Below are 14263 nucleotides of genomic sequence, written 5' to 3'. Positions count from 1 at the left end.
AGGTTCGATAACCAAATGTCATTGTGCCCCAGATAAGAGTGAAGGCCAGACAGGGTTCAAGGCCTAGAATCCTCTTTGATGGGTTTGTCATGAGCCCTTTTCACAGATTTAGCCTCAAAGAGAAATCTAATGTTGCCAGACTCAATGCTCCGTCTCTCCCAGGTCTTTCACCACAAGCTGATAGGAAGTGTACTGATCGGCTCCTTCAAAGTGGACCTGGGGACCGTGTACAACCAACCGGGTGAGAAAGAGTTGCCTCCCAGTCTCTCTTGCTCTTCTTCTCTTCTTCTGACACCTAGGAGTCAATTCATTTATCCCTTTATCCACTTATCCATTCATTCAATACATTGAGCATCAGTTAAGCAAAGTGGTATAACTGTGTGTAACTCATGGATCTCTTCTTCCAAGTTTTCAGTCTGATGATAAAGCTGTCTTATATGTCCATATGCTGTGTGCTTAGTCGCTCAGTCGTGTCTGACTCTTTGCGACCCCATAAACTGTCGCCTGCCAGGCTCCTCTGTCCATGGAGATTCTCCAGGCAAGAATACTGGAGTGGGTTGCCATGCCCTCCTCCAGGGGATCTTCCCAACCCAGGGATACTTCTGAGCAGTTTTTTAAAATATTTTCCCAAAGTCTGTCCAATTTATTGCTGTGAGACATAAGAAGGAAATGTGGAAGTTAAGAATGTGGCCTCGGGGGCCAGAATTGCCTGGTTTCAAATTCTACTCTCCTCTTTCTTAGCTGTGCAACCTTGGGTTAATAACTTGACTTCTCTGTGCTACAATTTCCTTATTTGTAAAAATTGGGATATGATAGCACCTCCTCCATAGAGTTGTTGGAGGATTAAGTAAATATATATGTAAGTGAATATATACATAAGCATATATGCATAAGCACTTCATAGGATCTAGCACAAAATAATGACTATGATAAGTCACACATGGGTTTGCTGTAATTATTACTATTATCCCTGATTTTTCAGAGGCACTAGGCAGATTGTCCAAGGTCAAGAGTTAATCAGTAACAGAACCAACAGCAAACATAAATCTTATAATCAAAGGTTCTTTCTCTTCAACAGTGATTCCAACTCACATGACCCCAGGGGGCCAGGCACTGGGCGTCACTGAGTGCAGTGGACTGGGTTTAATGCAGTGGGAAATGAGGGAGGCTGGGGGGAATGGAGGCGGGGGCACATAGCACCTATGGAAGGAATAGCATCTACTCAGCTCCTTTCCTACCTGCCACCGTGTGGCAATGTGGACTATGTATTGCCAGATCTAACAGGTTTTTTTTTTTTTTAAAGATAAGCTTAAAGTCTAGATTTTGTGAGAGCTTTTGAAGTTTGGGCTCACTATGTAGGCCAAGCAAAAAGATCCGTGAGTGGCACTTGTGAAATTACGTGTGGCTTCTTCTGTTTTGGCTACACCGTGCAGCTTATGGGATGCTAGTTTCCCACCCAGTGGTCCCTGCAGTAGAAGCACAGAGTCTTAGCCACTGGACCCCCAGGGAAGGCCCTCAGGCATGGCTTCTACACTGCATTCATGTCCTTCTCTCCGGTCAAAGCTAGACTCTAGTCCAGGCATTTTCCACTTGGTTAAGGGCTTCCCAAATCCCTGTGGCAGGTTGGGGAAAAAGATGGAGAAGTGGTTGGGGAGAGAGGAGAGGAGGGGAAGGAGGAGAGAGGGGCAGCATGAGACTTGGAAGTAACTGTGATGAGCGAGCCCCTCCTGGGGAGCAGAGGGTGGGGAGGTTTGTGTTGGAAGGAAGTGGGTGGAGCATCTGGGTGCATCCGTGCAGGGTATCTGAGCTGTCGGGACGTCTTGCAGGTCATCAGTTCTGTGACAAGTGGGCCCTGCTCACGGATCCTGGCGACATCAGGACTGGCACGAAGGGGTACCTGAAGTGTGACATCAGCGTGACTGGAAAAGGAGATGTCTTAAAGCCCAACCCCAAAACCTCCGATGCCGAGGAGCAAATAGAAAAGTGAGACAGGCCCATGGAGGACCGTGCAAGAGAAATGACATGTCCCCATTTCCATGTCTTTCCCCTCTCCCCTTCCTTATGGGCTCTTGAGAACTGCCAAGTTAAAGAGGCCTGTCCCCCCCAGACTCTTCTCTGTCAGGGGCGCCATGAAGTGTCCTACCAAAGGCACCACTATCCTTTGGGAGGGCAGCTTCTAGAACAAGAACAGCCTGTCTTCCTATACCAACCCACAATGGATAAGCTATTCCCAAGCTTATCCTACGGATCTGAATTGAGCTGATTTTTCTTTGAAGGGAGAATAATTTCAGCCACTGACTTATGAAATGGAAAGGTTTAATGCACCTCTTTTAAGTGTTTATTCTCTAATTCTGGAACCTGAACCAGTTTACCACATTCATTCTATTCATACCCTGCGCTGTCATTCACACCAGGAAGAAAACTCATTTTAGTGATGCATCCTCATATTTTCTCCTGTATCAGGATGCTCCTTTCTGCCTCCAAATTGCCTCTTCCTCTTCTTTCTATTCTTTCAAGTGAAACAGTTCCTTTATGTTTCATTTTTGTCCCCTGCAAGGAACCTCTTGATCCCTCAAGGGTTTCCATCAGAGAGGCCCTGGGCCAGGTTCTACGTGAGACTCTACAAAGCCGAAGGGTTGCCCAAGGTGAACTCCAGCATCATGGCAAATGTCACCAAAGCATTTGTGGGTGACAATAAGGACCTCGTGGATCCCTTTGTGGAGGTCTCCTTCGCTGGGCAGACGGTGAGTGTCCATTGTTGCAATCCTGGCAGACCTGGGGCCGGAATTCTGTTCTTTACCCCAGGACATTGCTGGGTAAAGGACATTACATTAAAATCAAAATCAAGACATGCCTGGAGAGAGAAAGCTTGTCCCCAAAAGGCCTGGCACGTGGCAGGAAAGTAGGGGAGAGTCACCTACTTCCTCTCACCTTCACCTTCCTGGAAGGTTCATGGAGAAAAACTGGCAGGGGGAACCACCATTCAGGACCCAGGCAGGCAGGCCTCCTTCCTCACCTCTGGCTCCTTCTCTGAGCTATTGGCCAGTCCTCAATTCCCAGAGAATTACCACCTCTCCTTCAATCTGCTCCACAATCTACCCAGCTTGTCCTTATCATATGTAAGCCTGGACATCCTTGTGTCCAGCTGTTCCCTGCTCAAGAGCCATTGGAAGTGCCAGGGCCTGGGCACATGGTCAGAGCTTAATCCTGATTAGTTGGACTCGGAAGCTTCAGCCAACACACGTGTCTCTACCCAGCTCCTCCCTTTGGCAGGGTGAACCTTGGACTACTTTTGTCTTGGGTCCCATTGGCATATAGAGGACATATATAACCCCCAAATAGGATATCACCTCCATTGTATGATGAGGAAACTGAGGTCTAGACTGGGGAAGGGATTTGTATTAGGTCCTAATTTTAAAAGATATTTATTTATTTGGTTGCACTGGGTCTTCAATGAGGCACGTGAGATCGTTCATCTTCATTGTGGCACACAGGCTCTTTCAGTTGCAGCACGTGGGCTCTAGTTCCCTGACCAGGGATCGAACCCAGATTCCCTGCATCAGGAGCATGGAGTCTTAGCCACTGGACCACCAGGGAAATCCCCAGTCTTTTATAAGACGCGAACTCAGGGTCTAATTGTATCTGCTGTCTTCCTGGAAATGCATAGAACGCCTTCATAGCACGGGTGTCAGTTTCACCTCAACCCAGTGTGATGATGAGAACTTTCTGGGGGAGGACCTGTGACAACCCTCCTTTTGTCCCAGATGCCCAGCACGGTGTCTGGCACAGAGCAGGACACTGGTTATGTTCATGGGATGTAACTGATTTTCATGGGTGCCTCGTGGAAACAGGTTCATTAATTTGGCAACTTACTTTATATCTCCAGCTGGTGTGAAGAGTGTTCTTTAGTTGGTCAAAGGCCTCTTTCATTTCCTCCAGTGGTTCACATCCTCCTGGCTTTGTGTTTAGGGGCGAACCACAGTGCAGAAGAACTGTGCCGATCCCGTGTGGCATGAACAGGTGGTCTTCAAGGAAATGTTCCCTCCATTGTGTCGGAGGGTAAAAATCCAGGTGTGGGATGAAGGCAGCATGAATGATACAGTGCTGGCAACCCACTTCATTGACTTGAAGAAAATCTCCAATGAACAGGATGGAGATAAAGGTAAGGCCTCACATGTCTGACTTCAAGGTAGGGTCTTGAAATGATTCATTTAGAGCCTCATCTTCAAAGCCAGAGGAGCAGGCGATGTGTTAGGCACTTTCCATCTCTGCGTGGTCTGTGGCTTGGGTTGGTTTAGGGTAGTGGACAGAGCCAGACTCTAGGAACCATGAGGCTTGTTCCCTGTCCCAGGTCTTCCAGGAACACTGCTGTGTGTTCTTGAGGAAGTCACTCGCTTTCTCTGGGCTTTATGCTTCCTAACTGGAAAATGAAGACTTTAGATCGGATCAGAGGTTGGCAAACTGTGGTCCATGGACCACAGCTGAACTACCATGTATCTGTGTATGGCTCACAAGCTTAGAATGGTTTTACTGTGTTTAAATGGTTCAAAAAAATATGGTTCCCTCAACTACTGATGAGCATGAGCTGACTGCAGAGAGCCAGGGCAAGAATGGAGAGCCCCAGCCAATTCATTGAGTCAGTCCAAAGAATTTTCACCCTGGATAAAGCTCTTTATAGTAATTACCCTACATACAAATGAGTTCCATTCCAAGTGTGTGTTCATAAGTCCAATTTGTTGGTAAGTCCAAAAAGCTAGCCTAAGTACCTAGCTAACACAATCAACTATACAATACTGTACTATAATAGGTTTATAATACTTTTCCTACACATCATACATACATAAAAAACAAACACAAAAAAATAAAACATTTTTAATCTTACTGTACAGTGCCTTGAAAAGTACAGTAGTACAGTACAACAGCTGGCATACAAGGATAGGCACACATTTGCAACTTTTTGAAAGTTTGCAACTTACATGTTCATATGTAGGGGACTTACTCTATTAGCAAAATCTAAATTAATAGCTGATAATTCTCTACATATCCCAACCCACCTTCCCTTTATTTAAATCTCAAGAGAATCTTTCTCTGCACTACAAATTTATGTTAATTAATGTATGTATTTGTGGATATGTGTGTATACACATTATACTGTAAAAGGCTTGGCTTATGCAGAGAACAACTTTTACACATTTTTGTGCCCTGCACAAGAGTGTTATCATAGAAAGGCCTTAATAAATATATACCATTTAACTTTCCATCTTGTGGAAATGTTTGCCCCAGATTGCTTTATGGAGAAAGCACATTCTGCCCATCCATAGCATTTCTCAACCAGACATAGACGTGTTTTACCCACAACTTTTCAGAGTCACTTTGTTGGGTTTGGGGAGATGTATAGCGATAGTAAAAAGTAGATATCATGGGTTATAGAATCTTCCTACCTCTTTTAAAACAATAGCACTACTTCTTAGAATTTATTAAAGGCAGGATAGAATCTAGTCCATGGAGGAATGGGGCAGTGGGTGAGGGGATGGAGAGAAGAAGCTTTCAGGTATTAGAATTATTGATAACAATAAAGCATATGACAACTTTTTGTCAACAAGAATTGTTAAGCAAATTATGATACATATTGATTCCTAGGTCAGGAAGATCTCCTGGAGGAGGTTTTGGCAACCCACTCCAGTATTCTTGCCTGGAAAATCCCTTGGACAGAGGAGCCTGGTGGGCTACAGTCCATAGGGCCACAAAAAGTTGGACACGACTGAAGAGATTTAGCACACATGCACTTATTAAGAGTAACAGCTAATATTTTAGAGCATTTCCTAAAGACTTCAGTGAAGCACTTAATATTATCTCTTTTAATCCTGATAGATTAGATTATCCCAATAGATAATCCTGAGATAGGTACTATTAGCATCCCCATTTTACAGTTGAGGATACTGAGGCATCAGAAAGTTAAAAGACTTCTCCAAGGTCACACAGCTTGAAAATGGCAGAGCTGAGACTTGAGATCTGAACCCAGGAAGTCAAGCTCAGGGCCACCATCCTGTACTGCCAGTCAAAATGGAACATTCTGGGAATTTCCCTGGAGGTCCAGCAATTAAGACTCTGAGCTTCCACTGCAGGGGTCCCAGGTTCGATCCCTGGTCCAGGAATGAAGATCCTACATGCTGCAGAAAAGAAAACAAAAGGAACATTCAGTTGCCAAAGAGATGTTTGCATAGACACTTACATTTTCCCAGATGCTATGGATCAAGAAAGCAAACAACTTATGCCAAGAGTAAGTTAAAATCACAGGGTCTTTTCAGTTCTACGTTTAGAGCACATTTCAGAACATTTACTTCTCTCAATCTCCACTACCATCACCCTGGTCCAAGCTATCCATGTCGTGAATTTTAATGTTGAAGGAGTCCTTGAACCAGTGTGCTCACATCCATTCTTATAACCCTTCATATAGCAGCCAGAGTGAATTTAAAAATACACATCTGAGTAGGTCACGTCTTTCCTCAAACTCCTCTAGAATAGTCCCATAATCTCTAGGATAAAGACAGACCCACTCGCCTCTCCACACTCTTCTCACCCGCTCCCTCTCTGGACTCCAGCCGCACTGGCTTTCTCTTCCAGTTCCTTCTGCTTCCAAGCTCCTTTCCAATGCCATATGCTCTCTCCTCTGCCCAGAACCCTCCTCTCTGCCTGATTCCTCTTCACGCCACAGCAGCCTGTTCTTTGTCCTTGCAGCACAAGATATAGCTCCTTCATAGCATTTGTAATGTGAATATTTGTTTCATGTTTGTATCTGATTTAATCTCCATTGGGCTTTATGTTTCATCTCTAAAATGATACCTGGCACATGTTAGGAGTCCATAAAAGTTTGATGAATGAAAATGCATGTCAGCACAGTCTTGCTAAAATTATGGACAAGTCTAAACATATGCATGGAAGAAAGACTAGAAAGAAACATAGCAAAATGCCAATTGTGATGGCATGTCTTTCTTTCTTTAATTTTATTCTATTTTTGGTTACCATGCGTGGGCTTTTCTCTAGCCCCTGGAGAGCAGGGGCTATTCTGTAGTTGCGGTGCATGGGCTTCTCATTGCAGTGGCTGAGCACAGGCTCTAGGCACATTCTCTTCAGTAGCTATAGCACGTGGGCTTAAAGTTTGTGGTGCATGGGCTCAGTTGTTCTGTGGCATGTGGAATCTTCCCAGACCAGGGATCGAACCAGTGTCCTCTGCATTGCAAGGTGGATTCCTATCCACTGTATCACCAGGTAAGTCCGGGATGTCCTGTTTTGTTTTGTTTTTTGACCGAGCCTCATGGCATGTGAGATCTCAGTTTCCCAACCAGGGATTGAACCTGGGCCATGGCAGCAAAAGCCCAGAATCCCAACCACTAGGCCACCAGGGAACTCCCCATGATGGGATATTCTGTAAATATTTTCTCTTGTCTTTTCTTTATACTTTACATTTCTAAACAAATGTGTACAACTCTCAGCAAGCAGTAACCAGCTTGAAAGCATAACCAGGCAACTAAAGCTTGGGCTCTTTCTAGGCTTCCTGCCCACGTTTGGACCTGCCTGGATTAACCTGTATGGCTCACCCAGGAACCACAGCCTGATGGATGACTACCAGGAACTGAATGAAGGCTTCGGAGAAGGCGTGTCATACCGGGGCAGGATCTTGGTGGAGATTGCTGTGGAGATCCTCTCGGGAGGGGCACAGGAGTCTAAATTCTCCAAGGCGCTTAAGGAGTTCAAGTTGTCCCCGAAGGACAAAGATGGCAAATCTTCCAAAGGCGTGAGTAAAGACCAGGGTGACAAAACTGACGATGGCAAACCCCAGCAGGCTTCAGACAAAACCAACTCAGCAGAGGTCGAGGTGGAGCCTTTCAACGTGCCCCCAGAGGTAGGTCTGAGCGCTCTTCCACTGAGACTGTGCCTGGAGCCCAGGGCAGAGACAGCATCTGCCGTGGACCCCCAGAGACCCACGGAGGTGTTGCGCCCCCTGCAAAATGTGTGTTGACTCAGCCCTGTATTTCAGGGCTGATCCTCTGCCTTTTCCTGCTCACATCATAGCCATCTGCTCATGTTGCATTCTGTCTGCATCCCCCCCAAACACAGATTCCCATGGACACCAAAGTAAAATAAAATTAAAGCACTCTGGAGGAGCTGTTGGGAGTGGGTGGCTGGGTGATGGACTGAACTCTGTCTGGGGCCTAATTGTGTTTAGCTTTGTTAGCTCAGCATACATTCTGGATGAGATAATGTGGGATGAGGGATGAAGAGGAGGAAGAGTGGGTGACAAGCAGGGACACAAGGAACTGAGACACCTGTTCCCTGGCCCCACGCCTGTGGGGAAGTCACTGCTGGAGGGAATGGTTATCATTGCTTGTGACTCAGCAAACAGCAGAGTAGCATCTTCTGGCCCAGTTTTGTGTTAGGGGTGAGAGGTCTGGGACCCCAAGAGGAACATAAACCGTGACTAAGCTCTCAGTCTTTAAGTTCAGCAATAGTACTTTGTCACTGCAAACGGAAGCATTTTATATTTTGGTGGGTAGATTATAGCTTGATTCTGCCTCTGGGAGGGTGTTTCTTAGGTCAGCCAGACTCTAATTTCAGATGGGGAAGGGATGGGGTGCTTGGTCTCCCAGAGCTGTCCATTCCCGGTAGAGACTAGAACACACAGAAGGATTTTTAGTATGTGGGTCAACTTAGCCTTGGAAGAGCCACTTGATTTTACTGCTGGGATTTAATAAATCTGGCTTCTGCCAGAGTGGATGATCCAAAAGAGAGCAAGGCAGAGACTGCAATGTCTTTTTTGCCCAAATCCATGGAAATCACACAGACATTTATGCCACATTCTAACTGTTAGAAATGAGCCACATGTCCAGCCCACATTGAAACAGGGTTGGGGAATGAATGAGGCTTCACCTTTTAAGGGGAGGCTTTTCCAAGAATTTGTGGACATAACTTTAAACTACCACACTACAGCTTCTGCCTTCCCCAGAGCCTCAGCAGCTCAGAGCTTGCCCTTACTAACATGATAATATCTATTTTTTTGTAGCATCTTCTTGTTTAGCTCTCCAGGTTCCCGCAGCTCTAATTTCCCTTGCTGCAGCCTTGCTGTCATTGTGAATCTGGACAAATGAGGTCCTATAATGCTGGCTTTTTAAACTCATCATCATCATCACCATCAAAGCCTATCTCCCTTCTGTCAAACCTTGTGTTCATCTTTATTATCTTTTAAATTTATTTTTATTTTTTCTTGGTATATAACTGCTTTACAGTGTGTTAGTTTCTGCTGTACAACATCGTGAATCAGTTGTAAGGATACATATATCTCCTCCCTCTCGAGCCTCCCTCCCATTCTTGCCCATCCCACCCCTCTAGGTCATCACAGAGCGCAGAGCTGAGCCCCCTGTGCTCTGCAACTGCTTCCTGCTTGCTAGCTGTTCTGCACATAGTAGTATATATGTCAGTGCTACTCTCTCACTTTGTCTCATCCTCCTCTTCTCCTGTGTCCAGAAGTCCATTCTCTATATCTGCACTCTATTCCTGCCCTGTGTTCCTTTTTAAATCCTCAGCATTGGTAGGAATAAAAATAAAGTCTGACTGCATGAAATTTATGGTATGGAAGGGGAGATAAGACCTACAAAATAAATGTATAGGAAGTAGAATGTGATAAAGTGCCTTAAGCAGGTAAATATAAAGTCATATTATCTCCTGGGGTGAGTGCAGTGTAAGGATTAAAATACTGGGCTCCCAAATAAGACAGTTGGGTTTAAGATGTGGCAGTATTGTGCGATGGTTACTGTCTGGTCTCTGGACAAGTATCTGTTTGAGTCTTTGGGCAAGTGATTTAAGCTCCTTAGGAGGTTTATTTCCAATAATAACCTCTACTTCATAGGCTTATAATGATGATTTAATGAATTAATACAACAAAGTGCTTATTAGAAAAGAGCCTGACACATAGTAAGTGCTCAATTACTAATAATCATGTTTAGTAACTATGAACAGATATCTTACTCTTTCATGAAACTACAGCTTCTCACCTTTAAATGGATAAAATAGAAAGATCCCTTTCATAGGATAGTTACAAGAATTACATGAGATAATACAGGTAAAATTCTTTTTTTTAAACTTTTGTTTATTTAAAGTGAAAAAAATTATTGAGGTATAGTTGATTTACAATACCATGTTATTTTCAGTTGTATACCATAGTGATCCAGAAATTTTGAATGAAAGATAATTGCTTTACAATGTTATGTTGGTCTCTGCCATACATCAACATGAATCAGCCACAGGTATACATGTGTCCCCTTCCTCTTGAACCTTCTCCCACCTCCCACTCCATCCCACCCCTCTAGGTTGTGGAGAGCACCAGTTGAGCTCCCCATGTCCCACTGGCTATCTATTTTACATATGGGAGTGTGTATGTTTCCATGCTACTCTCTCCATATCTGACACACAATAAGAGTTCTGTAAACACTACCATCATCGTTTTTCTAGCTCAGGGCTTCAGGGGAGGCTTCCAGAAGAAGAGGCATTTGGGTTGGACTTTGAAGGGTGGATGGGATTAAGACATGCATTATAACCTGTTGAAATACTTAGGGTGACTCCACGTATGGCATTGGCGTGTGTAGGCTTTATCCTAGGTACTGCACATGGGTGATCGCATTCCTGCCCCATGTAGGTCCTGCTGTGATGCTCATTTCACAGACAAGGAACATGACACCTGGATAGCGCACGCGGCTTGCCCAGTCAACGGCTAGGAAGCAGCAGAGTTGGGATTTACAGAGGGGATCACCTGGCCTTGGAACCTGCGGTCCCTCTTCCAGGCTCCGTGGCCTCCATTCCCTTCGGGTCTCTGAGTGATTTTTAACCTCCTCCCAGAGAATAAACTTGGCCTCAGGAAGGTGTGATAAGGGGCTGGCTTACAGCCAAGGGACACAGTGGCGGCAGGCGGGAGCGGCACGTGCTGTGACTAAGAGTCAGCACCTGGCCCCACCCTGTCCCACACTTTCCGGTCAATAGAAACATTTCCTGCTGATGCCAGCAGCACGGGGGGCTTGTGTGTGAAGAAAGAGTCTCAAAAAGAGAGAAGGGGACTTCCCTGGTAGTCCAGTGCTTAAGACTCTGTGCTCCCAATGCAGGACGCATGGCTTCGATCCCTGATTGGGGAGACCAAGATCCCTCATGGCTGGAAAAAAAGAGAGAGAGAGAGAGAGACAGACAGAGTTAAGAGCTCTTGATTGAATGGGGCTCTTAGCCTCTGAAACTACAGCTGCTGTATTTCCTTCAGTGAACCTTACTGCTGTTTCTGTTGGGCTCAATAAATCCAAGGGTAAAGCCGGAAAGCACGGCATGGAAGCTCCAGCTCATTCAGCCGCCTCACTCAGAAATGTAATGTGTCACCTGGTTTCTGGAACCATCACTCTCTTAACAAGATACATATACCAAGCTTACCTTTAAAATGAAAGCAGATTTGATTGTAAGGTTGAGACTACATCATTGCGAATGGCTGAACTGGGATTTGCAGCGTGTAGGTCCTGGTTCCTGCCAGTCTGATTAGAGTGGAAGTGATGTACGGTATCAGGCTGACACCAAGACTCAGGTTTCTGTAAATCACCCTGGACCAGGTTGGCCTCACTGATTCAGTTTCCTCCTACTATAAAAAGATCCAGGGCCGTCTAATGTACTTTTTTTTTTCTTTCTATAGATTGTACCAGAAAAACATGAGGAATTTTTACTCTTTGGAGCATTTTTCGAAGCTACCATGATAGACCGGAGGATCGGAGATAAACCCATTAGCTTTGAAGTTTCTATTGGTAAGTGCAGACAAGCCCAGTGTCTGGCACATGGCGTGAACTTTATACCTTTTTCTTGAATGAATCAATGCCTTACATGCAGATGGTAGCATTCTGTTGGAGGTTTGCACCTCAGGAAGAAATGAATAACTCCTTGTCCACTCTAGACTCAATATGTAAGGGATAGATTTGTTTTCGCAGTTTTAATTAAATATATATATATATTAAAAATAATAAAAAATTTTTAAATGCATACCTATGGCTGATTCTTGTTGACGTATGGCAGAAACTAGCCCAATATTGTAAAGCAATTATCTTCCAATTAAAAAAAGTTAAAATAGAAAGATTGAGAGTATAGTTTGCATTCAGACAGACTTGGACTACTAATCCTGGTTCCCTGACCCTAGGATCACTTAATTTCTCTTGGTCTTGGTTTCTTCATCTATAAAATGGGAATAGTGATAATTCCTTATGAAGCTATGGCAAGAGTTTAATGAATTAATGCACATGACATGCTATGCGTATAATAGATGCTACTGTTGTAACTCCCAGCAGTCTTCTGGACTGATGTGCACCTGGGAAAACCACTCCAAGAAAGAGCATTCCGTCAGAGAAGGTCTTGATTTACATTTGGGAAGTTTGGGAGCAGAAAAAATGGAGAAGGAATCCAGTTAATCTGTAACTTAAGTCATTTAAAAAAAAAAAAAAAGACCTTAAGATGGAAGCTGATGATGGCTTTGTATCATTGCTAATCTTATTTCTTTGATCTGACCATCATCCTGCCTTCATACTGAGAGCTTATTACTCTGCCCTGGGAAGACATAAGCTTGGATCCTTTCTGCCAAGCAGCCTGATTCTACTTACTGACATCTGGCCCTTCTCCCCTTGCTACTGGCTCTACAGGTAATTTTGGGAACCTGATTGATGGAGGGTTGCATCACAGGAGTAGGAAGAAGTTGGCAGACTCAGCTGAAGAAGATGCTCTGCCACTGCTGCACGAAGGAGAAGGGGACGCAGCCCATGATGTCGCCATTCCCCTGGTCTCCACCACTCACCCAGAGAAGCCACTCGTGACAGAAGGGAACAGGTAGGAGACACAGCTTCCCTGATGGCTCAGGAAGTAAATGTAATGCAGGAGATGCAGGTTTGATCCCTGGGTTGGGAAGATCCCCTGCAGAAGGGAATGGCAACCCACTCCAGTATTCTTGCCTGGAGAATTTCATGGACAGAGGAGTTTGCTGGGTTACAGTCCAGCGGGTTGCAGAGAGTTGGACACGACTGAAGTGACTGAGCACACACGCACAGGAGCCCCAGGAGGCGAGAGTAGCTAGGATTTCTGACTGTGGAAATGTGACCCATTTCCATGACCGTTTGATTCAGTTCTTCCCTAAAACTAGAAACATTCTGTATGTTAGTTATGGGTGCAAGGTGCAGACTAGACTGACAGGATAACTGCCACTCTCCTGAATTCTCGTGTTGACAACTCTCCAAATAACACATCCAGTTAATTCATTCAAGGACAGAGTGATGACGATGGTTCTTATGACCATATCTGAAGCTCCCTTTATCCTATAACTTTGAAGCATAACAATATAGGAAGGTCAGAAGTTAAAATTTCCATCCAAAATCCTATCAACAGTTTTTATAGTCATTTGAACACAATGTAAATTCAACTTGGTGGAATTATTAATTACATCATTTCTTATCTTATTTTGGACACAAACTGAAGAACTCAGAAATGATTCTTAGCCATGAAAAAAGACCATTTCAGAAAACAACTGGGGCTCCTACATGCACCCTTACCGATCTTTAACCCACATGACATTTCAACATGCAAAGAGAAGTGAAATTATAGAACTTTGTCTTAAAACAGTGATGTCAACCAAGTGGCTTATGAGAAAGGAAAGCCGCACGTAGTGAGAGTCTTCTGTGTTCTGAGCTTTGTTCTAGGAGTAAAAAAAATATGATCTCACGGGATTGTCATAAGAGAAGATTGCTCATTACATGTCAAGGGATTGAAATCACATTGCTAGTTCTCATCAGTCTCTACTTTTCTCAATCTAGACAGTCTCTCTGGGTATGAACCCATGGCTTAGTGACCACTGTTAGAATAACAAGAACTCTCATATCTATTTTCCCAGATGGCCTTCTTCCTGAGCAGCAGATCTAAGCACCTCTACTTGGGGGTCCCCAAGCTAGTCATCAGACTCATTGTCTTCACAGGCAACTTTTCCCCTTTTCCTATCTTTCCCATCTCAGAGACTGGTCCTACCACTCACTGCATTCTCAACCACAAATTGGAAATCTGTCAATTGTTCTCTTTTCCCTTCCTACCCACATCCAGTCAGCGATGAAGTCTGGTTAATTCTAGTTCTCAAGTGTGTTCCCTACTGCCATTTCTTTAATTTAGTCAATTGGTATCTTTGGCATAAGTTATTTTAAACACCTCTTACTTGGCT

The 14263-nt window shown here is 44.4% G+C and overlaps 1 protein-coding gene across 1 annotated transcript in view; it reads left to right on the top strand.

Moving 5' to 3' along the window:
• FER1L6 (fer-1 like family member 6) overlaps positions 1–14263 on the top strand; it is a 134411-nt gene that overhangs the window by 14843 nt on the left and 105305 nt on the right. The window contains exons 6-12 of the mRNA XM_055545883.1: positions 163–241; positions 1827–1983; positions 2558–2744; positions 3970–4162; positions 7551–7903; positions 11717–11825; positions 12708–12891. Coding sequence (XP_055401858.1) covers positions 163–241; positions 1827–1983; positions 2558–2744; positions 3970–4162; positions 7551–7903; positions 11717–11825; positions 12708–12891 — 1262 coding nt within the window. The remainder of the gene's footprint in view (positions 1–162; positions 242–1826; positions 1984–2557; positions 2745–3969; positions 4163–7550; positions 7904–11716; positions 11826–12707; positions 12892–14263) is intronic.

The sequence above is a fragment of the Bubalus kerabau genome, chromosome 14 (assembly GCF_029407905.1).
Source record: "Bubalus kerabau isolate K-KA32 ecotype Philippines breed swamp buffalo chromosome 14, PCC_UOA_SB_1v2, whole genome shotgun sequence".
NCBI classification, from domain to species: Eukaryota; Metazoa; Chordata; class Mammalia; order Artiodactyla; family Bovidae; genus Bubalus; species Bubalus kerabau.
This window is presented reverse-complemented; position numbering and strand designations above follow the sequence as displayed.